Below are 25,444 nucleotides of genomic sequence, written 5' to 3'. Positions count from 1 at the left end.
TCTTTCCAGCTCTTGACCTCAGTGCTGGGACAGCCAGTGCAGAGTAATGGCAATTGTCATGGTGGGTTTTTTGCGCATTCATTTTCTTCCAGCTGTCATAACTAGAAAGGAGCCATTGGCAGAGATGGCTTTTACCAGCCTCAAGCTGTACATCTGTTCACATTTGTCTGCTCAGACAACATGGGATGCAATCCCCCTTTCCCCTTGTGCTGGAATCTCTTTGCTTGTACTGTTTGTCCTGAAAGGGCTTTGGATTTAGGAGGCTAAAAAGTAAATCTCTGTGGATGAAACAAGAAAAAAGAAGTAGAGGGGTGAGGCCTTCGCTATCAGTGCTAAATAGTTCCCATGCAGATAATGAAAACTGAAATAAAACTAGCAGTGGTCCATAAATCTATGAGGAAAAGCAGCTTGGACAGGACTCTTCAGCTTAAACAGCAGAACTGGGAGATTCTGGAGCTGGTGGAAGCTAATTTTGATTCAAAAAGGACAAATTACAGCTAATCAAAATGATCTGCTACAACAGGGATGGATGACCAGGTAAGTGAGGAATTTAAAAGCCCACTGCATCACTGTAATGGCATATTTTAAGTACACATAGAACTCCCATCATCTACACAGCCGTAATAATGAAGATTTATTTGGGACAAATCATCAGAGGAGAAAGTTGCAAAATACTTTGCTATTGAAAAAAAAATACCCAAAAACCCTGAGGTTCACACTCTAAACATCAGAATACATATAAAATGCTATATATAGATGTAGTTGCAGACTCACAATACAGTGAGTTCACAACAGACTGCTCAGATTTTAAAAAGTCTCAAAATGGCTTTGCATGACTTTTGAACCAACAGGAAGAGACAGTTGGAGAACACAATCCCAGGATTATGGGCTAGTTAGTAAGCTTTACAGAGCAAAAGATTATAATCAAGGCTTAAAAAAAAAAGCAGCAATCATTTCACCACTAGAATGGACATGAAATCAGCTTCTGCCTCCCTGCATCACACTTAGGCAGTTCCAAATGAGCACTTTTTACTCACTCCCATAGTTTTACATGTAATAAAAATAGAGAGGAGGAATATATGACCTTTGAAATTGATCTCAAGGGGGTATCTCTTTTTTCTTTTTCCTTCCTCTTTAAACCAAGCCAGTCTAACTCGACATACTTTCAACAGGGCAGAAAGAGCAGCAGAAAGATGAAGAGGCTCATTACTTAGAAGAGGTTCACACCTCTTCATTCATTTTACTCTATTATATAACTGGCTAGACAAATGAAGAAAAAAATACTGCTATGCACTTTTAAAACTTGTTTCTGTACATCATCCTGCATTAAGATAGACTACACTTTACAGGTTACAAAGGAAGACTGAGGAAAATGTGGGCCCACTGATGAGTAAGATAGGGGACCTCATCACACAGGACATGGAGAATGCTAAAATGATAAAATGACCAGCCTGGTAGTTGAGGGGAGAACAGTGGGTATTGTCTGCCTGGACTTCAGGAAGACCTTTGACACTGTCTTCCATAAGATCTGCCAGGGACAGAGCGACACGTTTCACTCAAAAGAGAGAAATGGCAATATGGTCATTGGTATAAACCAGCAATTTAACAAAGTTTGATCAACAAAGTGAGAATGGCTTAATGAGATTTGATGGCAAAGTATACTTGATTATTTACTGCATAGAGGACAAGGTCATACAACAATGTCAGGGAGACCCTCCCCTTGAGTTACGAGGTTCAGAAACATGCCCTTGCATTCCAAATTCCTGCTTAGAGGGAAGTTTAAGTGAGGATGGATCCAGGATGGATCTGTCGCAGTAAGTAACCTCTCAATCTTGAAGAATAATCTTGAGAGGTGTCCCTACTCAAGAGGAGATTCTGACATGCTGCTTGCTGCTATGCTGGGCAGATCAGTGTGCCCCTGGCTGTCCACTATTTATGGAATAAAATAATTGACTCATAATTGTATTTCCATAGTGACTACAAAACATACTTTTTTTTAAACATGACTTGAGTCAGACCTTGACTGGCACTGTGGTTAGGTGGGCATGTTGCTCAAACTATCCCTGGATATTGTGTTGCTATCTGTCTGGCCTGAAATCCCTTTGAATGGGATGTAGCCAAGGCAAACAATTATAGAATCACAGAATCGATTGGGTTGGAAAAGACCTCCGAGATCATCAAGTCCAACCCTTCATCCAACTCCAGTCCATTTACTAGATCATAGCTCTCAGTGCCATGTCCAATCTCAGTTTAAAAACCACCAGGGATGGGGAATCCACCACCTCTCTGGGCAGGCCATTCCAATGCCTGATTACTGTCTCTCAAAAGAATTTTTTTCTGATCTCCAACTTAAATTTCCCCTGGCAGAGCTTGAGCCCGTGCCCCCTTGCGCTGTTGCTGACTTCCTGGGGAATGCATCCATTAGGGCTGACACTTGAGCAGTCAAGGGGTAAAAAAGGTCAGGTTGGTGAAGAGGTGAAAAGGGAAGCACACAGTCAGAAGATCCTCATAGAAAAGGTGATGATGTGCAGGCTGGATGAGCAGAGAGGTGCACAGGAAACTGGCTTGAATGGCTGGGCCAAGAGGATGAAGATTGGTGGCACAAAGTACATCAGAGGTCAGTGACAAGTGATGTACCTCAGGGATCAGTACTGGGTACAGTCCCTCTTCACTAAGGATCTGGATGATAGGCAGAGGACATCCTCTGCAAGTGTGCAGATGACACCAGAGCAGCAGGAGTGTTTGGCACATCAGAGGGTTGTGCTGCCATCCACAGGGACATCAACAAGTGGGAGGAATGGGCTGACAGGAGCTTCATGAAGTTCAACAAGGGGAAATGCAGAGCTCTGAACTGGGGACAGCTCCAGGCACCAGTACATGCTGAGGGCTACCCAGCTGGAAAGCAGCTTGGCAGGAAAGGATCTGGGTTGTCCTGGTGGATACCAGGTTGATCATGAGCCACAAAGACAATGGGCTAGAGCATCTCTCCAGTGAGGAAAGGCTGAGAGAGCTGGGACTGTTCAGCCTGGAGAACAGAAGGCTCAGGGGGAGTCTCATCGATGCACAGAAATACCTGAAGGGAGGGTGCAGAGGATGGACCAGGATCCTTTCAGTGGTGCCCAGTGGTAGGACCAGAGGCAATGGGCGCAAAGTGAAATACAGGAGGTTCCCTCTGAACATCAGCCAATACTTTTTCTCTCAGAGTGACCAAGCCCTGGCACCAGCTGTCCAGGGAGGCTGTGGAATCTCCAGCCTTGGAGATACTCAAAAGTGATCTGTCCACAGTCTGGGGCAGTCAGCTTGACCAAGGGTTAAACCAGAGGTCCCTTTCAGCCTCAACTGGTCTGTAACTCCGTGATGCACTACTCAACTCTTAATTAGAATAGCACAGATACAAGAGAAAATGTCCTGTATTTAATTAAAAATCCACCTATTCTGAGCAGTGATTTCAGTTCTTCTTGTAGCATTGCTTTCTGTACACTCACTACTTTCAGTTAATATTTTAAGTCCTATGGTAAAGACTTTTAAAAATTACATAGTTTCAGAGGAACTGGTATAGAGAACCACACATAAAAGTTTCAGAAGCCGTCTAGATAAAAACACTAAACACATTTAAGACAATCTTTGATAAGGCATGACAGAAAAAAAACCAATAAGCTCCAACTGAAAACAGAATAGATAAATAGGCTAAAATAACTTGTTCTAGAACAATTACTGCCAGCCTCTGCTGCAAGTTGGCTGGATACAGGCTGTTCTGACAGCTTGGTTCTGGATGTCAGGCCATTGAATTTAAAATTATTTACATTATAGGTCCATATATACACACATATGAATAGACTTTTATTAGTTACTCATATTTAAAGGAAAACATGATCCTAAGCTGGGCCACTGAAATAATTCATGAATGGCAAAAGGTGACTGGAGCACTCAAAATTAAGCAGGAAGATAAACAATTAATGCAACAGTATACCCAAGCTTCAGTTCTCTGAATTTACCTTCAATTAAAGGAAAGATAAACACAAAGAAACATTTATGACACTTTCATCTGACTGGGTTCAAGGTTCAACATGTTAGTCATCCCTACCCAGGGCTTCATGTTTCTCCTACAGAAATACAAAAAATTCACATTTGGGTATCTCAAGTATCGTGTTCAGGGCTTACATGATCACACCCACAGACTCGCGCAGAATGTCAGAGCTACAGAGAAGGTTAACATACCTTTTCACAAATTATATCCCTGACTGAAAAGGAGGAAGAATTTCTACAAATACAATGAGTAATCAGATGAATATCTTTGCCCCTGTGTCTACCACCTGAAATAAAAAATGGTGTGCCTTTATCAAAGCAACAAAAAAGGGGAAGATGCTCCATCCTTCAAGCCAACATTTGTAACATGATGTTGCTGTCTTTCACTGACCTTCCTATATTTGTGTAAAAAATGTCCTACAATATGCATACTGCCACAGCCTACCATAGAGCATTCTTCAATTCCAATATTGCATGTCTTCAGCAAAAGAATTGTTAGAGCTGCTAGTCCTCTCAGACAGCAGTATTTGAATTTCAAACTAAGGAGTTATGGTCCAAGACGACCGAAAGATACAGAACCAGATAAGCAGATGAACCCATGTTGAAAAAAAAGCAATGTGGAGACACAAAGAGACCACATCATGCAGTCTCCTCTATCAAATCCACGCTGGGACTACTGTCACTGCCAACTTCCAATTTCCATCATTTGCCTGTGAAGAACATGAGGTTACCATTTACCCAATCTAAGTTACTTCTCAAGCACAGGCCGATCCCTGCAAACAGCCACCGAAACAAGAGACTTCTGTATCATAGAAATAAGAAAACTTGAACTGCATGAAGTTCAAACCTATTGCCACCAACTACTTTGATTTAAAATACTTCATGTCTTTATCTGAACACAGGACAGTTTTTAGCACATAACCCCTCAATGTTATATGAGAATACCATAAGCTGTAATTTGCAAAATGAGATACAGAAAACTGAACAGCTGAATAACTAAGGTATTACTCTGAAAGCACAGACAAGTTCAAACATTCATCACTTCAGATAAACAATGTTGGAATGATTTTACCCTTTTGATTAAAACTTCCTTACTTCAGATGTTTCCATGAACTGTCCAGAACTGCCAGATAAGAAAGCTGCCCTTGCCTATGCAAACAGCACTCACACAGAGACACGACACCAAACAAAACCAACAGTGACAACAATGAACAAACTATTTTATTTTTCTTGCTAGATAAGAACACCCCAAGGAAAATAAAGAATAAAAATATATTCTGCTGTAACACTCTGAATGCTTGAATCTCATGCTATAGTACATGGAGAAATTCTGGTACAGCAACATCACAGTAATCCCTGTGCACATGGATGCACAGAAAGCCTTGAACAAATATTTATACCCATAATAGTGCCATGTACAAAAATGTCATTCCATAAAGGCTAAACAGAAAATTCAAACATCTTTGTTTTACTTATGCCAAGGGCAACATAAAATTGAAAACTGTTTTCAGTCAATAACCTCCACTTAAATTATATGAGATCTTTTTATGCTGAAGAACCGAAATTCAGCATAATAAAGTTTGGAAAAAGTAGTATTAAATTATATATATGTATAACCAATATACTGAACATATGGGGCATGATGTTTTCCTTAATATGTAACTGTTGGTGTAACCATGTGTAAGTTAAGTCAGTATTTTTCTAACACAAAGAGAAAATATCCTGTTTCTTCAATCAATGCTCTGACCTTTCCTTCCTATAAAGAGCATGCCTGTTAGTATTCATCTAAGCATACATGCACCACAAAAGATATGTGAAACAAATCAATATAAACTTCAGTGTCAAATGTCTAATGATGTAGTAGCAAAAACAATTCTCAAAGTCCAAATGACTTGCTGAATTAAAATGGCATTGCAGTCACTTGAACTAACAAATTACTTGGACTTGTGAGCCACAAAATTCACTATTTTGCAGCAGTATCTCTGTCAAAACCTGATGAGTATCAGAGTACTGGTAAAGCAAGGCATTTTCAAAAGAGGAATTTGTAAAAATACATTTATACTATATGTTTTCATACAAAAAGGCATTAAGAAATATAATGAACCCTACCATTTTAGGTCTACATTTTCCCTAACAAACAGTTTTTATCACTTCACTATTACATACAGTTTCACTATTACATTCAGTTTCCTACACAGAAAGTATATTTTCTTGTCCCTGATGTATATTACAAATGCAGTGACAATAAACTGTTTTATTATCACCACTCATTCTTGCAGCTTACACAAATAGCACCAATTTTACCCCCCCCTTCAAAAAAAAAGTTTATCAGTTACATAGTAGCACTTCCTTAAAGGAAATATAAACCCAAAACATAGTAACCCAATGTGTCTTTCCAAAAATATATCAGAATATATGGCTCAGATTTACGGGATGAATAACCAGGAGTATTGCATAGTACAGGGATATGAATAAACACATCTTTGATTGTTTGTCACCTTCTGACTCCAAGAACAAATTAAACAGGTGCTAGTTCAAGTAATACACAATTCACTGGTAAAAAAAAAACAACCAAGAAATTGTACAGTTCTCTCTGGCACAGTGCAAAGTACACATTAAAAAAATGAACATACATGTACAGTGCGTATGTATTTTTATATATATAGTATGTATTTCCCTGACACATACACATGTACATATGAAAACCACGAATATACATATCCATGCCAAACTGAGCAAAAAGATGGAATGTTTAAAATGTGGCTGTGAAATCAGTTTGTCCCATAAATGGCTGTTTATACAGCCAATATGCTGTTCCATGAAACAATATACTACATATTTGTCCTTATAACTTACCAAAGGACTGATAATCACACTTTATAAAAGCTTATATTTGTATTAAGCCCTCTCTTCCATAATCCTTCCTATCTTTCTGGAAGACCAGACAGAGTATTCACTACAGAGATGAGATCTTCTATTTTAAGTTTTTCTTGCAATATAAAAGTTTACAGCCACTCCTGTAAAAATTATTAACACCTGATGCTGGTTTATTTTATTATTTCCCTTTGGGATTCAGCTGTTTTGGTTCTGAATATGAACACGTTGGCTGAAGCCTGTAACAAAGAACACTTTTCAGGATTCGGAGAGCGCTGTTACCCAACCTCAGTTTGATCAACTGTCCTTCCCTGCCAACTTTTTGAAACAGTTCACAAAAATACTAGAATGTAATACAAATCCCTCCCCCACTTTATCCTGAATGTCTTTTTACATTTTGAGAGCACTTTCAAAAAATAAACAGTATTTATATCAGCAAAACAGTTTCAGATAAAGGCAATGGCTGTGAACCTGAGAGCTCAGAGCGATACAAACACACATATTTCTGGTATCCCCACTCTCTAGTACTTTCCTTGTTTAAGTCGTTCAATGTGGTAGCACAACTTTAGAGCAGGCCCCAGCTTCAGTCCCATATATTTCATTATCATATCACTCCTGAGTAAGAGTAGTGCCTTCCCATCGATTTCCTGCAGAAGGAAGAGAATAAACACAACATGTAACTCTAACCAATTGCATGGTAAAAATATAAAGTACATTATATGTCTTAGTAGTAAAAAAGTCTATATAAATCAGTAACTTAGTATAACTTTATAGTCACAGATGGTCACTGAAATTTATTTTAATATTTTTAATGTATGATTAAGGTATCTGAGATGTTAAAGAAAGAAAAATACACTAAGTAAGAGAAACTGATCAAACAGCCCTCAAAATTAGGTACTGACTGGGAAGGAAAAAGTGAATGGGTCAAGGGAAAAAAAAAAAGCTGCAAAGGCAGGTCTGTGCAGTTAGAGATTAAATGATCCAAGCACTGAGGCCTTGCACTGAACCTTGAACACAGCTGTGGGAGGATTTTGGCATGTGCATGCAAAGAGTCACACAGAGGAAGGTGTTATAGACCATCTAAATCTGTGAAATAAGACAGATCTATGTCCATGTCGAGAAACAGAGAGATTGTTAGGATCAAGACCAAGGACAACTTAGTCAGATTTTACTGCCTGACTGAGAAGCTGCTGAAATAGGACAGTCCTAAGCTCTTTAGTATCATTACATACTGTAGACAGGCAATTAGTTCCATAAAACACAATAAAGAGAACCACTCTGTCTTATTTTTTTAAACATAAACCTGACAAAACAAGTGATGTTTACTGTTGTTATACAACTCAGAATAAAACATAAGGCAGGGATCTCTATTAAAAGTTATTTTGAGTTTTCCTTCCAATCCAGCTTACTCAGAGATTTAACTGTTAGCAGGAACTGGTGCAGAACATGAGTGCAATAGTACTAAAGAGAAAGCTGACCTCTTTTTGGAGGGCTATAAATACAATGAAATAACAAAGCAGCTCTTTGCTGAGCAACCTGCCATAGAAAAGCACAGCCAGAAGGAATAAGGGACAGCAAATCCACCACAAACAACCACGGCTTCTACCTTTAAAGGTAACATCTAGTCAGATCTTATGAAACCCTGTGCATTGTTTTTCCAAACAGATGACTTCAACATTTCCATTGATTCTCTGCATTCTAGTACTAATGACCAAATGTTCTAGCTAACAAGGGATAACATCAAGTCTGCTTTGGAACATTAAACCTCTAAAACAGGGGAGCCAAATGCCCCAACATGCAAATGCCATGTTCTCCAGAGGTCCTAGGGATGGCAGGTGTACCAGGGATGTTGGCCATTAAAACCTAGGTACTTACAGTACTGGTGTTATTCCATACACACTGGAAAGCAGTGGCTATTTACTTTAGTCTAACAAGACTGGAACATGGAGAAAATATACTGCAGGAGGATTCCAGGTGGAAGAATAATTTTCAGCCTCCCTCTAATATACAAGTAGAGTCTATTCTACCTTCAATTGCAAATAAGAGTGACAGACATGAAAGTTGTATTTTAAGAGGTTAACGTGACACACAATCTACTATAACAGAATGGATATTAATCATACATGTCTCCTAAAGAGTTCTGCATGGGGAGCCAGTGCTTGTGGATCAGCTTCTTTCACAAAACGCACAACTTCCTCTATTGACCAGGTGGAAGGATCCTTATTCAATATTCTTGAAGGTTCCCTTTTTAGTGAATTCAAATCCAGTCCAGTTGTGGAACTTGCAGCTTTTAATATAAAAATATTATGAGAGGCAGAAGTATCACTTGTTTGTACATGGATAACACATTTCATTTCACAAAGGACATTTCAATATTAACTTTTGGGTTTTATTACGTATTCTTTGCAATATATTAAAATGAAAGATGCCTTATTTTCCTTCTAATAATACTGAACTGTTCCTTTTGTCTTTAAATGCCTTCTATAACTGCAAGTATTTACAGCAGCACAAATATTAGCACTGTGACATACCTAGAGGGATTACTTGGACTTGTACTTGGCTCCTGGGTCCCAAAATGCTATTGACTGGGAATGTGGCAAAGTCAATTTAAGCCATGCAGACAGAGGAAGAGACAGCAGGAAACCCTATTCCTGCATGTCAGCAACATGGCAATAGCTGATAAGATGCTCAGGAAGTGAGATGCATATAGGCCCTGTCTGATCTGACTTGCTGCAGGGTCTGTAAGAGTAGCAAGAGGAAGGTGCAGCAGGCAAGACCCACTCCAGCTTGCACTGCACCATTAGTTCTAACAGGCTTAAATTCCTTATTTGCATTTACACTAGCAAGCCTGTCATGCTTGACAACAGCACATTTCACTCCATATGCAAGCTTTCCTATGGCAAAGAACTTCTTTGTTCATATCTTTGTATGTTAGTAAAAGCAGTTATCTATTTTGGAAGGTTTTGTATAAACTCCATACCTTCAATCCGCCTCTGTATTCGATTCCTACCAACTTCATAGTAACTGCTGCTCCCAGCAGAGCTCAAGGACAGCCTGCGCAGGACTGGGGCTGAATTTGAGGTAGCAGTTGCTGGCTGATGGGAATTTCTGTAATATGCAGCACTTCCTGCAGGACGGTACTCTGTGGAATTTCGACAGGTTGGGCTTGACCGATTTACAGAATTAAGTGCAGAATCCATAGAGTCCTCAGAAAACCGGTGTTCTTTGGAAGTGCTGTTCTCCTCTATAGGCAAAGTTTCTGCTACATAAAAAGCAAGTATGAATATGTTCACAGTGATTAATACCTTTGTTATTTAAGACCTTGCTATGCTCTCTTGAAGATACTGACAGATTGTAAGCATGTTAACAAATCTGTTAGGCAAGCACCGCTGCTGAAAGTCTGTCCCTTTTCCTGAAGTAATCACTGGGCTCTTACTGTATCTTTAGAACATTTTGTTTGTAGCAAAAGATTTAATATGTCAAGTTTGAGACATTCTTCCACAAATCATTTCAGCTGTATTTATTAAATGCTTGGAACATGGAAGTGACAAAAGAAAATCTTTTTGATAAAATTGTCTGGCATTAATATTTATACATCAAACAATTTTAGCCAAGATTTTTCATTATTTTTTAAACATATTCTTAAAAAGCTAACCATTATTATTATGTCACATTTATTTTGCAAGACATTTTTAATTCAAAACCCACGTTAACTAACAATTGTTTAATTTGTTCTAAACAGCAGAGGGAGTCACTAACATCATAAACAAAACAAGTGGACAACTATCATCTATGGATCCCAAAATGTCCCGACAGAGGGGCCGTTGTTAAAAAGGAAACAGGTTACAGGCAAAGCCACAGAAGGCTGAGCCCTGCACAGCACACTAATGTAACATGTAACATGTTTTGACCACAGTGCTGTATCCACAAACAGTCAGTTCTTTGCACAGGGCAGGGTCTTGCCCAGGTCTGTAAGCAAAGACTCTGGAAAGCTAAAGGTACATGTAAGTTACTGAACATCTGGAGCAAGTGAAAAGACAAATACATCAGGTCTCATGAAGGGACTATGACAATATTCTAGTTCTTACACCTTATCAGCAATTTCTACTCTGCAAAAGACAACATCCACTCAGAAGACTTGTAAATTTTTAGAGCCTGTCAATTCTGTTACTAAGGCAGATGAGCAAAGTTCAGTGGGTCCTTTTCCCTGTGACATGAGACAAGAGCCAGGTTTGCTTGATTACTGGAAACTCCACTCCTGTTCAACCCAATTCAGGCCTGTTTGGGAGACGCATGCTATGTGAGGACAAAATATCCCAAATCAACAAGACCACTCTATTCTCTAACAATCATACACACTCCTCTCTGTTTGCATCGGGCCAAGCAACAGTACGAAAATTAAGTTGGAAGCATGATATACAAATCTGTATGAAGCAAATGCTGCTTTGGCAGGAGAGTTAGGAGCTGGAAAAATATAGCTAACAGGTTCACAGAAGTGTAAGCCCCACACTACCATCTTGAAAATTACTCTAGTGAAGTTATAAAACATATGCTAGTGAAGCAGCATATTCTTTGGAATAAGAACTGGGTATATTCTGCAAAACAAGTTCCTGAAATAGAGTTTTTATTACCCTTCTTATATGAAAACTTCCAAGAATTTCTTGGGCATACCCCTAGCTAAAAATACAGGAAGAATATTTTCCTAAAAAAGTGAGCTTCTCAAGCATGTTTTCAATTTGCTTCATGACATCTCAGTTTCTCTGCTGAATCCTGCTTACAAGAGGAGTGCAGTGAAGAACTGTTAAGTGTATTTTGGTCTTCAGATAGCGCAATCCTGAGAAGGAATAAAGGCACTCAGGGAGCCAGTTCCCTACTTAATGAATTCAGTATGGCAAGGTCACAGAATCACAGAACAGAATAATAGAATCATTTAGGCTGGAAAAGACCACTAAGATTATCAAGTCCAACCACTAATCCAGCACCACCGTATTTACCACTGGGAGAAGACAGCAATTCCCCCTTCGCACAACCTCCTTTCACATAGTAGAGAGCAATGAGGTGGAAGTGGCTGAGTGAGCACTTCCAACAGCTCCCTCCATACTCCTGGGTAGATCCCAAATGGTCCCACGGGCTTGTGCATGTCTTAAGTGGTGTATGAGGTCACTGACCTCAGGCCAATTTCCCTGTGGATTGTAGAATCATTGAACTGTTTAGGTTGCTGTCTGCTCCCTGTCCCTGCCTTCCAGCTCAGGAGGATGAGTGCATGGAGAACAACTGCTCTTAGTAGTTAAGACCAAGGCAAAGGAGGCATGAAGGCACTTCAGCCTTTTCCTCAACCTTTGTCACTCTGTTTCCCTCCATATCCAACAAAGGCTGGAGATTCCCTTTACCCTTCATTTGAGTGAAAAATGAGAAAAAAAAAAAAAGATTTCTAGTCTTTTACGATAGTGTATTGTGTGTATGGCCAAACTTTGTGAACGCAGATCTGGGAAGGGCTCTCCCCACATGGGTGGGCCCTTCCAGCCTGTGCAGTGGATTTTTTAGGTGAGGCACAGCGTGCACAGAACTGGCCCCACCATTTAAGTCCTGAGGTCCATCTGCCATGGCCAAGCAAGCTTGGACAGTGACAGTGAAGTCCTTGGGACTGTCACAGCACCCGGCACTAACCAGGGCTGACCCTGCTGAGCATCCGAGATGTGACGGGATGGGATGGCAGGGAGGCTGAACTGCCAGGGGATGGTCCCCACTGAGACTTGAACTCAGGTCCTTGGGATTTGGAGTCCAGAGTGCTCTCCATTACACCACAGACTGCCCTAGTAGGCAGACAAAGTTTTACTTGGGCTTTGCCCCTAATTTTCGCCTTGAATAACCTCACAGCAGCTCTGTAGTCCTTCTGATTTTTGTGCCTCTTCTTCCATTGGTCATAAACTCTTCTTTCCTTCCTGAGTTCCAGCCAGAGCTCTATGTTCAGCAAGGCCAGTCCTCTTCCCTGTCAGTTTGTCTGTCAACATTTTTACCTTAAGATTTTCTTCTTGAAGAACAGCCAGCCTTCCTGAACTCCTTATCTGCAAGATGGTGTAACATCTTTTACTAAATTTGATAGTGGTGGAGTAAAGAAGCTTTTATGGACACAAGTCCTCCTCTTCCATAAAAGTAATTCTAAAATAACCACTGCAAAAACGTCTAGTTTGTCACATTTCAATCACAAAAGTAAAGCAGCAGCTATTAATATTTTCAAAAAAAAAACCAAGAAAATTAACTCGTTTATATTTCTCAGAAGTAGTTGCAGCAACTTATAAAAAATAAAAAAAAATTTAAAGCTATCATTCCATAGAATGTCAGAGAGACCTTAAGAAATGTAGTCAGTGATACACAGTATAAAATTAAAAGGTGGAAAATTAAGGGAAAATTAGAGCTCTAGAGAATGAAACCACCAGCAGAAATCTCAGTTCAAAGCCAAAAGGCAGAGGTGATACTTTAAATAGTTACAGCAAAGTTATATGGAGCTTAAGGTTTAACTGGCTGAACCTGTAGATTCAGATGTAAGAGGTCAAAATAGGATGAAATAATGCAGACAATACCCCTGAGCAGGGAGTTTCAACTAGAGTATTCAAGGATGTAGCAGCCAACTCCATGCAACATATTAAGAAAAAACATTTTTGCAGTTTTCATAGTAAAGAAGCAGGAGTCCAAACATAGAATTTTTTTAAATAATTGTTTTACATAATCTTTGTCAAGATTTCTAATGACAAACACACTTTAAAAATTGACTGTATTTCAAAAGAATTTAATTGTATTTATTTCAATTATATCCCAGATTTCTGTCTGACATTTTATACCCTAACATAAACAGTGAATAGGTTTGGGAAAGATCAACTCTGGGTTTTTTTCCCTCAAGATACCAGCATTTGAATTTATCTTACTGTAAATTCTAAACTCACATACAAAACGTGGAAAAGCTGGCATAATTCCCATCATTTTTTAGGGAAGTTGTTCAGGAACTAGAGTGCCCAATCCACTTTCTGCTCCATTCATCTACCTTCCCTACAAACAAAATGCAGCAAAATCGGCACCCAGCAAATGGAGCTTTGCAATCCACAGAGTGACACGTTTCTCCTCCCTCAACATTTCAAGCAGTGCTATGGAAAGAAATGGGAGGTTCCACTGCAGAATGCCTGATCTGTGGGTAGATCAATAGAAGGACAATAAGAGGCCTTACGTTTCAAATGTAAGGATGACAGCAGACTCTTTAAGCACTGAAGGCCTTAGCAAGAATTGGCTGTTTTGTTTTCTTGAAGTTCTTTGGGGAATTAGAAGCCAGTTGTTCTGTCTCATGCACAACAAAATGATGTAATAGGACACAGTAGTAAGAACACTCTGTTTCCAGGGGAAGGGACGCTAAGTTATTCCCCATTCCCTCCTCCTTTATCTTTCATAACTTAAAGAAGAAATTGTTAGTGAGCAAGAGAGGCAGCAAATCTGCAAAACATATTCATAAGCAGATCAGAAGGAAAATGAGCTGTTCGAAAGACTGTTTCCCACAATTATTCCATTTTCCCTTCAAATGATGTTTCAAAACAACTATTTTAAGACAACTGTGTCTCAATGGAACAAGAACTTTTTTGGGGGCAGATCTTTCTTGCTAACCAACCCATGACTGACCGCTATAAATTGCCTCCAGATTTTCAACAGAGGACATTACCCTAATGGGAAACACACAACACTAGAGAACACTGTGCCTCTTGAAATGCACAGAATGCAAATTCAAACCTTTGAAACCATGGAAAACCACTTATTTTAATTATTTTTTATCCAAGTAACTGCACTTTACAATGAAGTACTAATCTTAAAATGTATTTTGAAGACTTCCTCAGTAAATGAGATCCACTAGCAGACAAGGACTAAGAAGCAGTGTGTGCACTCGTGTTTACTTTGAGAAGGATTTCTAACAAGATAGATAATGCAGATCTACTTAAACATTTGTTTTGCTCCAAATAAAACAACTTCATTTGAGCATAATTAAGTGCTCCACACCTATTAAGTTACCTAGCAGAAATATCTGACTTAGGTGTACAATGCATCTCTGGAATTAAGCCAGGGCTTTTTTTTGGGAAGACACAGAAATGGATAATCAATGCAGAACTGTACATAACAACAACTGCAGGAAATACAAAGATGTGACTACGCTACATATACACAAAATAAGATGCACCATTTTAAATAAGCTATCATTTGGAACCTTTTGATTTTACATACTTTTCTGCTTTCACTGTAGCCCTATGACATTTTAATCTGCACAGAAGAGAACATTCTGCCCCCACTAATGCTGACAGATACAAAATCACTCCAGGATCACATAAGAAAAGAGAAAAAAAATGAAAAAAAAAAAGAAAAAATAACTAATCCCCATCGTATTTCAAAAAAGCCTTTGGAAATGATGTGCACATATCATGTATCAAGAGAAAGTATGTATCAGATGGGATGAGTTATTATCAGCAACTTACCATGGCTTAACCAGTTAAGTAGCAAATAGAGAGTGAAAAAACATTTTACTCTTTCTCTCTCCCTGAGGTTTAAACCTAGAGACTACTTCACATCTGAGGCAGACAGAAACTAGGCATATGCTCAGTTATTGCATCTAAGCTGCAGCACAGGAAAAAGTGCTATTTATTAGTGAACTGTATGAACAAGCAGCTGCCACTACCTTGGCCACAGCTGCCTTGGATTCAACCCTTCCCTGTGCCCACCTGAGTCCACAGTGAGTCACTCCAGAGAAGTAAACTGCAAGACTGTCTTCACCAGAATGTTTTGTGTGCTTTTGCTCACTGGTTCAGCTCACTAACCAGCCAGGGAGAGGGAGTAGGGGGTGGGCTTGGACTCAGTGCAGACACAAGGAGGCAAGGAAAGCAGGAGCAGCACAACTTTCACAGGCAGCTAGACATGAACTCTGCTGGATTGTATCATCAAGCAGCATCCCTTATTCACTTAATGACTCCAGTCTAGAGTTAAGAGTTGCATCCAATTTGTCTCCTAACCCACTTCAAGGCAATTGCTTTTCTGCTCAGTAGCCATATACGAAGCAGGAGGCTTCATCTGTCACTGTTGTGCCTGAGCCCCTTCACAGAAAAGCTGCAGGACTAAGAAAAGCAGTGCTGGAACTTGCAGTAGATCTTCCCTAAGTGCAAAATCTGTGCCAGCAATCAATAATTAACATACTTTCACCCTGACCTGTCAAAGGCTAGAGACAAACCAGGCACATATGTTGTACTCAGTCCTTTTTGACTGGAAATACTGAAACCATAAATAATCCTCATATATAATCCCGACATAGTGTAATTACCTTCAGATGGATGAGCATCGTTTCTGGGAAGCTTAGGAGAAAGAGGAGCAGTATATGGTGGAGAGTCCTGAGAGTATCGTTTAGCACTCCTGTTTTCAGGTATTTCTTCTTTGGCTGTGAAGAGGAAAGTCACCACGGATTATTCCAGCATAAAGCTGTTCATGGGCAAAGTCCCAGGACAAAAGCAACGACATCAGCCATTCACCAGGTGACAGTTCAGTTTCTTGCGTCACACAGTCTCAGTCATTGCAATGCAAGTCTTCAAAGTTGAATTACCTTGACCCTGTCTACTTTTCTGAAAAGAGTTAAAACTAATGATTTTTATATGACAGACAGGTTTATAAACATAATTTGTCCACTGGAAAGAGCAAAAAACCCCCTGTATTTTCTAAAGCAGCACCTGGAAAATGGACTCAGCTATCAGACAGCTGTGAGGAAGCTTTAGTCCCAATATGAAACTTCTGAAATTGCCCTGACAACAAGGCTATCGATCTCAGCTATGACTCCTGGTGACTCTTGACCTGGGACTTGAATACCAGGTCCTGCAAACAACCTGTTGGGAGATTTTGGGCAAGTCATTTCCTCTCCCCTTTACTCTACATTCCTGGTGCAGCAAAGATACTGGACTCATGCAAATTTTCACAAGCAGCCACCTGAAAAACCCACCTTTTCTACTAGAAGAGTGAACTGTATATAATAGAATGTAAAATTTTTGGAGCCACCATTAAGTAACGTGAATAAAGAGGAAAGAAAAGATCTTTCACTGGTGTTGGAAGGGTTAGACTGAATTGCCTTTCAGGGGCAAGTCCCTTCTCCTAGGCAGCAAGTACCTTTCAGTAAGTTTATTTTATGATCCAAACATAAATTTAACAAATAAAATGTGAAGTTTTGAGCTTGTCTTTTTAGTGGTATCACAGTGGTAAAGTACATATGTTTTCTGTCTTGCCTTACAAGGAGGACTTTGCTGAACAAAATTATTTATGCACATGTGGTATGAGCTATCCCTTACTGTCAAAGCACCACCACAGTGGAACCAATTCACTGAGGACTGAAGTGTATTAATTTCAAGCAATTCACATCATAGAAAGACAGACTAAAAACTTACATTTCATGAAGTCACCACATTTCTCAAAAATATCAGCACTTGAAAGTAGCAAGTGATGAACAGTACCTGGCTTGTTCCTGTCATACTCGGTGGGACTATGTGCACACCCCATGTAGGGGCTGAAAGGCTGGCTACTGAAGAGATTATCGCACTGCAAGCTGTGGCAGAGCTTCTCCAGGAAGCGCAGGACAAACGATGCACTGTTTACAGAAGGAAGATTGATGGCACGCTTTTCCCCATCAAAGGAAGCTGTGAAAAAGAAGATTATGTCAAACACCCCCCCAAGCATCATGAAGTATAGTAAAATACCATCATTAACTTAAAGGAGAAAGACATTGAGATTTGATTTAAACCACACAAGACATGAGAGGAATACACAATCATTCTGATAGCTTAAAAAATTCACAACCAGAGAACTGATTTTACCTTCCACTGGATCCATGTCAGTTTAAATTTGCTCTATAGGAACTTATTTTAATAAAACAATTTGGGATTCACACCAGTATAACAAAACTTGCAACTACTCCCTCACCACCAAAACTTTGTGTGATTTCCACTGCTTGCTAATAAAACAGCAAACTTTCCACCACCTATTTGCAGGAGATAGCACACAAAAGACATTTTAAACTCCTTGCTAAAAAAATAATAAAAAAAATAAAAATAAAAAATGCCCAAACAGGGTTTTTTTCGATTTTTTTTAAATAAAAAGAAGGGATGAAACAAACAATTTTTCTCAGTTTCTAATTGAGCAGAGCATACTTGTGGTAATGTGCTGGCATCCATTACCATTGAAATTCTGACTACATAAACGTTTTGTCATTTATTTTATCACTAGAGAAATCTGTCCTGCTGTCAGCACTCCAGTGGTCAAGCTCACACTTATTTCAACAGGAGCTAGGTGGCAGAGACACCACAACAGCCACAAAAAGGATCTGTAGTCTTTTAAACTGAGTGATTACAAAGAGCACAGACACGTGTCTACGTCTTTTCCTTGTCCCTTAAAAATAGTGCAGGAGCTCATGGTATTTTTCTTTTTTGTGCACATTGGTAAGGTTTTGGAAAGGCTCAATACTACCAGTATATAGATAAATAACTAACATTACATCAGCATAAACTTTAAGTTACTTCTGATTAGAAAGACTTTACAACAAAGCAGAAACAAACTTGTAACTTCAGCTAAGGGCTGAAAAGAAGTGGCATAAACACCAGGTTTATGCATCAATTTTCTTCTTGGTTTTCAGCCTGTCATGCAGCTTTCTGTTGTTAACATAAGTTTCCAAATGATAAGCAGAGCTTTAAAGGATCACATTTTGTTGGTAGCAGATGCTTAAAAGAAAAAAGCCAGAAATGACATGAAAGCCTTTATTCACAGATATGAATTACAGAGTATTTCCATATCGCATTGCAAAAGAGACAGATACTACACACAAAACCTAAGAAAATACCCAATCCTGGCATATTTTAGGCTTCCTTAGGAAATCTGAAGTGTCGATTACTTACATTGCTGATGTAAGGAAGCTTCTGATTAGAGTTAATGCGAGTTAACCAGTAGCATCAACAACAACGTGCTACCTCTCCCGCCTTCTTTCAGGACAGACTGACCAGTGCAAGTGCTTAAGTGTAAGAGTCAGTTCCACAGGACCAAAGTATTTCCAGGGCCTATTCAGTTTTTCTGGGCTCTAACGTTCAAATGAAATGCTAATGATTAACAGTCCCACATGTGGCTCAGACACAAGGTCCTCTACATCCTGTTTGGGGAAGGGGTCTCCAAAGGCAAATTTGTGTTTGGAACTCAACCCGTTCTGGAAAGCAAATGGGCTGTGAGACCCAAGACAGCCTGACCTCCCAACAAAGTTACTGCAACGCAGTAGCCAGCTACACCAGAGATTCAAAATGCTTTATAAAAGCTTTATGGATCTTCCTATATGACTTTGGGGAACTGACTTATTCTATATCCCTTAATTTCTCATTTTGAAAAGAAGTACTGAAAAGAACAATGTTATTTAAAACTTTTTAGAAGGCTAAAGCAGAAGCAGCTGAGGCATTGTGACTACCCCAGCAAAACACTCCATGGGAAAAATCCACAAAATAAAGATTCAGTGCAAACGCAGCTCCCCTGTACTCTGAACACCTGAGGGCAACAACACAAACTCCAGCCAAGGGTGTGGCATCTAGATCCATAGGCTCAACTGTCTGTTCTGCTTAGGGACAACATGAGCATCTTTTTCCCTCAGACAAATGCTAGGGGCAAAAACATAGAAGGAGGTACAATAATCTCTATTTTTAATGCACTTCTGAGGTGCAATAATCTCAGTCTTTAATGACATATGAACAGGGACTGGAGCTTATGTGTGCAATCCCAGCCCCCAGGATGAAGAGGCATGTTCGTTTCTTTACCTTCCATTGTGTAAGTATGTTTTAAATACCAGGTTCAAACCAGGAGAAAGACTGAGAGCTGAACTATCAGGGAAATGTGTTTTTCTGATAGCGATGAACCTTACCCAAGAGTCTGATTTTAATTCTCTGCTTGAGAAAATTTATCTGAGCCTCAATCTATTTCATCCCACCAAGCATCACAGTCTCTGTGCTAGAGGGAGAAAAAAGGGGCTGACACCACCACTATTAGTGAGCTTGCTAATCAAGCCTTTAATTTCCTTTCAGTTATATTTGCCTCAATTGAAACCTTATGCATCAAGCAAAAATAAAATGGTTTGAGCCTTTGTTTGAGTAAGAAAAGACGGAAAAATCCTAAATTTAATTTTATACAAAACAATTATTTTCCTTGGCAGCTGAACCAAAAGAACCTGCTAATTATTCCATGTATTCTAGCAAGATTATTTTATCCATATCCTTATCAGCACAGTTTCCTCCTACAGCAGGTACAAAACATGCTATGAAAGCATCATTTCCCCAAAACATTTAGGTTTCTTTTCTTATTCTCTGCCACAGGTTTTTTCTTGTCAGTCTAAAAAAACCCCAAACAAAATGTGAATGGCAAACCACCTTCCAAAACCACTTTAAAACAAAAAAAAGCTACAAGAAAACACTCTCACAATTTCATTCTGTAATTTTTTTCTACTGTTGCTTCCCTCTTGTTCCTTACTGTTCAAGTGCAAAGCTAGATGTAATGTGCTACATTAATCTAAGTCATATTTTGTGCTTCACAAAATACATCACACAGATTTTTGATAAATCGACAGGGAGTGTTTGCTCACCCACTTCTCAGCAACCTGTTTGACAAGCCAGTGAGAAGGCAAGAGCTCAAGAATACCAGAAACCCACTGGGGCCTTGCAGCTCACTATCCCCTGGCCCAGGACTCTGCTTCAGGAGCAGTCTGTGCGTGACCACGGTCCTCAAGTCCAGGGCCACAGAGATGGTTCCTCTGAATACAGGCCTTGGGCTGAGACCAGATGCAGAACAGTAATTCCCTTTTGTACATAATTTTTGAATGTAAACAAGCCACAACTACACAAGAAATCTGAAATGTCTTTCTCCTATTTGAAATAATTATTTTCAACTACTCAGCCACAGGCCAGAGACACCACTGGCCTATGATTTAGTCCTTCATGATAAACAATCACAAACAGAATACTGGCAATCAACATCTCTGTGGATTTTGCTTAAGAAAATTGATTTGTCTGAATTAGGTACATGAAGTTGTTAATAATACAACAAACTTTCATACATATTGCAAAAAGAAAGCAATATCAGTTTCAAACCCACACATATGCAATGCCACCAAATCTTTACTACCCAGCTAAGAAGCAGCATCCATTTTGTGAACACTCATGGGGATGCCTAAGCAAGGCTTACTCTAGTTCTGCTGTACACAGGTTGGGGTGCTGCTTTTTAGGCAGCAACATCTTTACAAGTATTTAACTGAACCTCTGTTCCACTAATGATCTTTCACAACTGGTGTTAATGTAAAGAAATGTAAGTAATACAAAGTCTTTTCATCACCAGTGATGGAACTATGAACTGATGTGCTAACTGCTATGCAGAGTATTTCCTAGCCTAGAAGGAAAACAATGTCAAGCAGCAGTTATTCAGTTTGAGATACAGAGGTAATTTACCTACAGATCTGCCATCAATATGTAATAGAAATAAACCTATTCCCTAATAGGGGACATAGGTGGATGAAGAGTGACTAAGCTCCTACTGCAGTCCTAGGGAAGGGGGTATGGGAAGCAGCAGCAGCTTTAACATGTGGAATCACTTGTCTGGAAGCTAAACAGATTAGTTTGAGACTTGTCACCCACTTGGTTAATGCATTAAGAACACGAACACCATGTATGGATAAGATTATGCGAATGACTTGAATTAATAAAGCTGATTATTTCACTTGTACTGAGTTTACTTGACAAATGTTTGGCTGCAGCTGCTAAATGAGGTGCACAAGCTCTGCTTAGCATAAGGACCTCACTATATTGTGTATATGTAATTGAACAGTGCTACTGCTCAATTCTAATTTAAAGAATTGTTGGAATCACTCTGGACACTGAGATAAATCACACACCACCAACAGTAAAGGAGTTTCACAAATACATGTTCTTCACTGTGTTTACATAGTTACAACAGTGATATAAATTCATTGTGGCTACTTCAGTTGTTCTGCCCTACCTCAGGTTCAACAATAAAGCGAAGAAACAGAAGAAACAAAGCATCTTCACATACCAGTTATCATTTCCCCTCCGTGATGGCCAGATTTCAGAAATCCAAAGACTGTTTTGGCTTGATAGGCACAATCCACACAAGCCTGGACAGCCTGCTGAAGCACCACATTGACAGGACCTGGTCCAAAGTGGTCTGGAAGCTGCTGAACCTTCTTCTTATCCAGGTGAGGCCCAGAATTTCCATGTTTGTTGACATAAACACACACTGAAAAGGTACAAGCTGTATTTACTGCCAAGGAACCAAGACATGTTTCCAAGTTAGAACTGCAAACCACCATTTTAGTTTTAATCTTGAGGGAAAGATGTGCTGGCCAACTCAAGAAGCCAAACATGTACACGTGCTTTCAGAACATGCAGAAAGTGCTCTTCTACCAAGGTTCTCCCACCTGAGTCTGAAACCCTTTTTTTCCTGTTCTGTGAAGCTCTCTCTACTTCACTAATGCAACAAAGCTTGTATTTTGACTAATCTCTACTCATACACTAGTTGCAATAAAGGAACAATTAGTGGCAGGTACTCTAAACTACCAAGACACAATTCTGAAAAGCTGGTCTTAACAAGTTACTGCCTAAATTTTCTCCTGTTTAAGAAGCTGCAACAAAGACAAGCCCATGTTAAATACCTACCACTGATGCTCATTCTGAGTACCCATATGGCATTAACACACACACAGGACACCATTATACACACACAATGGCCTGTACCTTCAGAAGACCCAGAACACCCCCATAGGATTTCCACACTGCAACAAGGCCTTCTCTGCTACATAAAATAAACACTTCCCTAGAAACACTGCAAAATGGTTTAAACCTTAACACAAAACACTCATATAGGACTTTGGAAATTACTTTTTAAAGAGACAATGTGAAATTTTCTTTCAAAATTACCACAAAGGCAGAAAAACATGGAGAAAAGATGTAACTGATGATTTTTCTCTTGTTCAACTTTGCTGTCACATGACAAAAAATGCAGCTAAGACATTGTGACAGTTAATAAAGAAATGTGCCTTTGTGGTGATTAAATAAACTAAACATCCTATTACACAAAAGAAGTACGTATTTTCCGAACTGTAGTATGACTTGGGCTTAGATAAAAACCTGGACTTTTAAAGCTGAAGTATCTGCAAGAGTCTTCATGGATATTTGTTTACTCTCTAATGTCTGCAAATTGGAGGAAACCTATTTGTACAAATAATCAGAGCTACAAATCACCAAAAATAGTTTCTGTAGCATCTTCTGTCTGGGCTCAACAAACTGCCTTCCAAAAGGTTTGTTTTCCTAGGAAAAAAGTACCTGTTTGCCACTCTCCATGACTGAAAATGGGAGTGAGAAGAACCTGAGAACCTCAATTGTAAAAACAGGTTTTAAATGTAAAAATCACCCCAAAGAAAATCAGCATAATTTATGGAGTTTTTACAAAGTTCTGAGATTCCAGGTGACAACATAAAAATTGCTTCACTAGAGGGTTACCAGTTCCTTAATGGGTTAGTTAATTTACTAACTTCTTTTCTGCCAACTCTTTTCAAGGCATATTTCATTACATTCAAAAAGAAAAAAAAATCAAACTTGAGGAAAGAGGAATGTATTTCCTCTGATTCCCTTTACTGGGTTTTAACAGAGTTGTTTCTTTTCATGTAAGGCTGTACAGAGATAAAATCTGCATTTTGTTATATTACAGAACAGCCTGCATGATAACAGAATAGCATATGGGGTTTTAACTATTCCCATTTTGAACATTAAGGAGTGGGACAGACATGAAAGAACTGTACAGTTTCCTTCTTTAGACAGGAACAAACTGCCAGGTCCAGCAGATTTATGAAAAGTGTCTATGCCCCAGCACTTATTGCTGTAATGCAGGCAACAAAATACTAGTCCTGCAAACTAACTCTGGCTTCTACAAATATCTTTAAAAAATAAGGTAGTTGGAAAATTATTTACAGTAATAAGTTTGCAGTACATTTGCCATAAAATGCCACTACTGGTTTGCTTGACATGGAAGCAATTTCAAGTATTTTGTCTTTTACCTGTGGATATAACTGCTGAAGTTGCACCAGACAAACTAATTCCATCTTTAAGCATCTGCATAGTGCCATTGTCCCCTTCAGGAGATGACAGAGGAGGAGGAGGAGATGCAGGAGTCAGTTGCTCTGGCAAGATTTTTTTCTGTTTAGAGAAAAAATACAGTCAAAATGTTTAATGGTTTTTAAGGAGCCTGCAAAACCCTTCTGCTACCAGTTACCATGTTAATGAATCTGTGGTTCCTTATCACACAAGTATCACACACAGCAGAGAAGGTAAAGTTCAAGAAAGGAAGACCAGAAACTGTCAGTTTGCATAGACAGCTACCTTAGGAACACATTAAAAAGAATCCACCTTTATCCAAAAAGTGGGAAAAGAAAGAGCTTGATATACAAATTAATGAACTCTTCTAAATCTTAGAAGCACAGAAGTGTTTTGGATTATACTCCTGTCCATGCCCTTCCAATCATCAGATAAGCTAATTGGTCTATGTATATATTGCCATAAAAAAACCTAAGTCACATCTAAGCATCAACATCACAGACCATCTATATATCTGTATTTTCCCTCAGCTTGTTTCAAAGGGGTCAAAATTCTCAAGTAACCTCTTTCAGGAATTAGTGATTCATGCAAGATATCAAATAAACAGGTAGTTACAATCCAGTCATGCTGATTGCCAAAACCTTTCCCGTTCCCAAGCCAAACTTATTAGCAGCTTATCATATGACAGAACAACCAGAGTTCACAACCCAGAGATTTAGAAATTTATCAGTGTGCATTTTCTTCTCCACCTGAGAAAAGAAGAATTTTGTTGTAATTTGGTTTGGACTGGGGTTTAGAAAAGAGATGTGCACAAGGAAGACCTTTCTGATGTGCTTTGACATACTATGAAAATACGTAGAAATGAGTAATAAATTGGAGTTCATCACTTCTCCCTTTGTCACTTATTATCATACGAGAACAGATGAAATTCTCATTCTCTCACCTAGAAAAAATTAGGAATACAAGAGATTACCCAAAGTCTTGATGCTGCTGAAGGCAGCAGAGACTTGTGGTCATGTGGTAAGAATTTACTGTTTAAACTGATAAATAGTCAAGTAAAAATTCAGTTAAGTCACTAAGGAAGGCTCAGCCCTTTTTCCATTTAGCTGTATTCATCCTTCACACTTTTAGAAGCAGCATATTTTCAAAAAATTGCCTTAAAAATCATGTCAAAGCAATCAAAATATATACCTTCCTAAAAGAAGCAATGCTCAACTTCTTCATAGCACCTATAAAGAATAAATTAACTTTCTTCTGAAATCCAGGACACTTTAAAGAAAAATTCTGTCCCCCTTAATGGTTCAGAGAAGACAGCGTTGGCTGGAGCAAGTGCTTGACAACATGGCACTGGGTGGAACCACCACAAA

At 39.1% G+C, this 25,444-nt stretch overlaps 1 protein-coding gene across 3 annotated transcripts in view; it reads right to left on the bottom strand.

Annotated features, from left to right (window-relative positions):
• Positions 1–5,245: 5,245 nt before the first annotated feature.
• The window catches only part of SCML2 (Scm polycomb group protein like 2), a 73,687-nt gene continuing 53,488 nt past the window's right edge, over positions 5,246–25,444 (bottom strand). For 2 of the 3 annotated variants that reach the window (XM_071569464.1, XM_071569482.1), the window contains 7 exons: positions 24,041–24,179; positions 22,021–22,224; positions 17,412–17,594; positions 16,241–16,354; positions 9,881–10,162; positions 9,024–9,187; positions 5,246–7,547 (listed from right to left, as the gene is read on the bottom strand). In XM_071569464.1, coding sequence (XP_071425565.1) covers positions 7,422–7,547; positions 9,024–9,187; positions 9,881–10,162; positions 16,241–16,354; positions 17,412–17,594; positions 22,021–22,224; positions 24,041–24,179 — 1,212 coding nt within the window. In that variant the 3' untranslated portion in view covers positions 5,246–7,421. The remainder of the gene's footprint in view (positions 7,548–9,023; positions 9,188–9,880; positions 10,163–16,240; positions 16,355–17,411; positions 17,595–22,020; positions 22,225–24,040; positions 24,180–25,444) is intronic. The other variant, XM_071569473.1, reaches the window with a different exon arrangement.

Source organism: Pithys albifrons, chromosome 1 (genome assembly GCF_047495875.1).
Source record: "Pithys albifrons albifrons isolate INPA30051 chromosome 1, PitAlb_v1, whole genome shotgun sequence".
In the NCBI taxonomy this organism is placed as follows: domain Eukaryota; kingdom Metazoa; phylum Chordata; class Aves; order Passeriformes; family Thamnophilidae; genus Pithys; species Pithys albifrons.
Note: the sequence above shows the minus strand (reverse complement) of the source record. Positions and strands in the feature narration are given on the sequence as shown.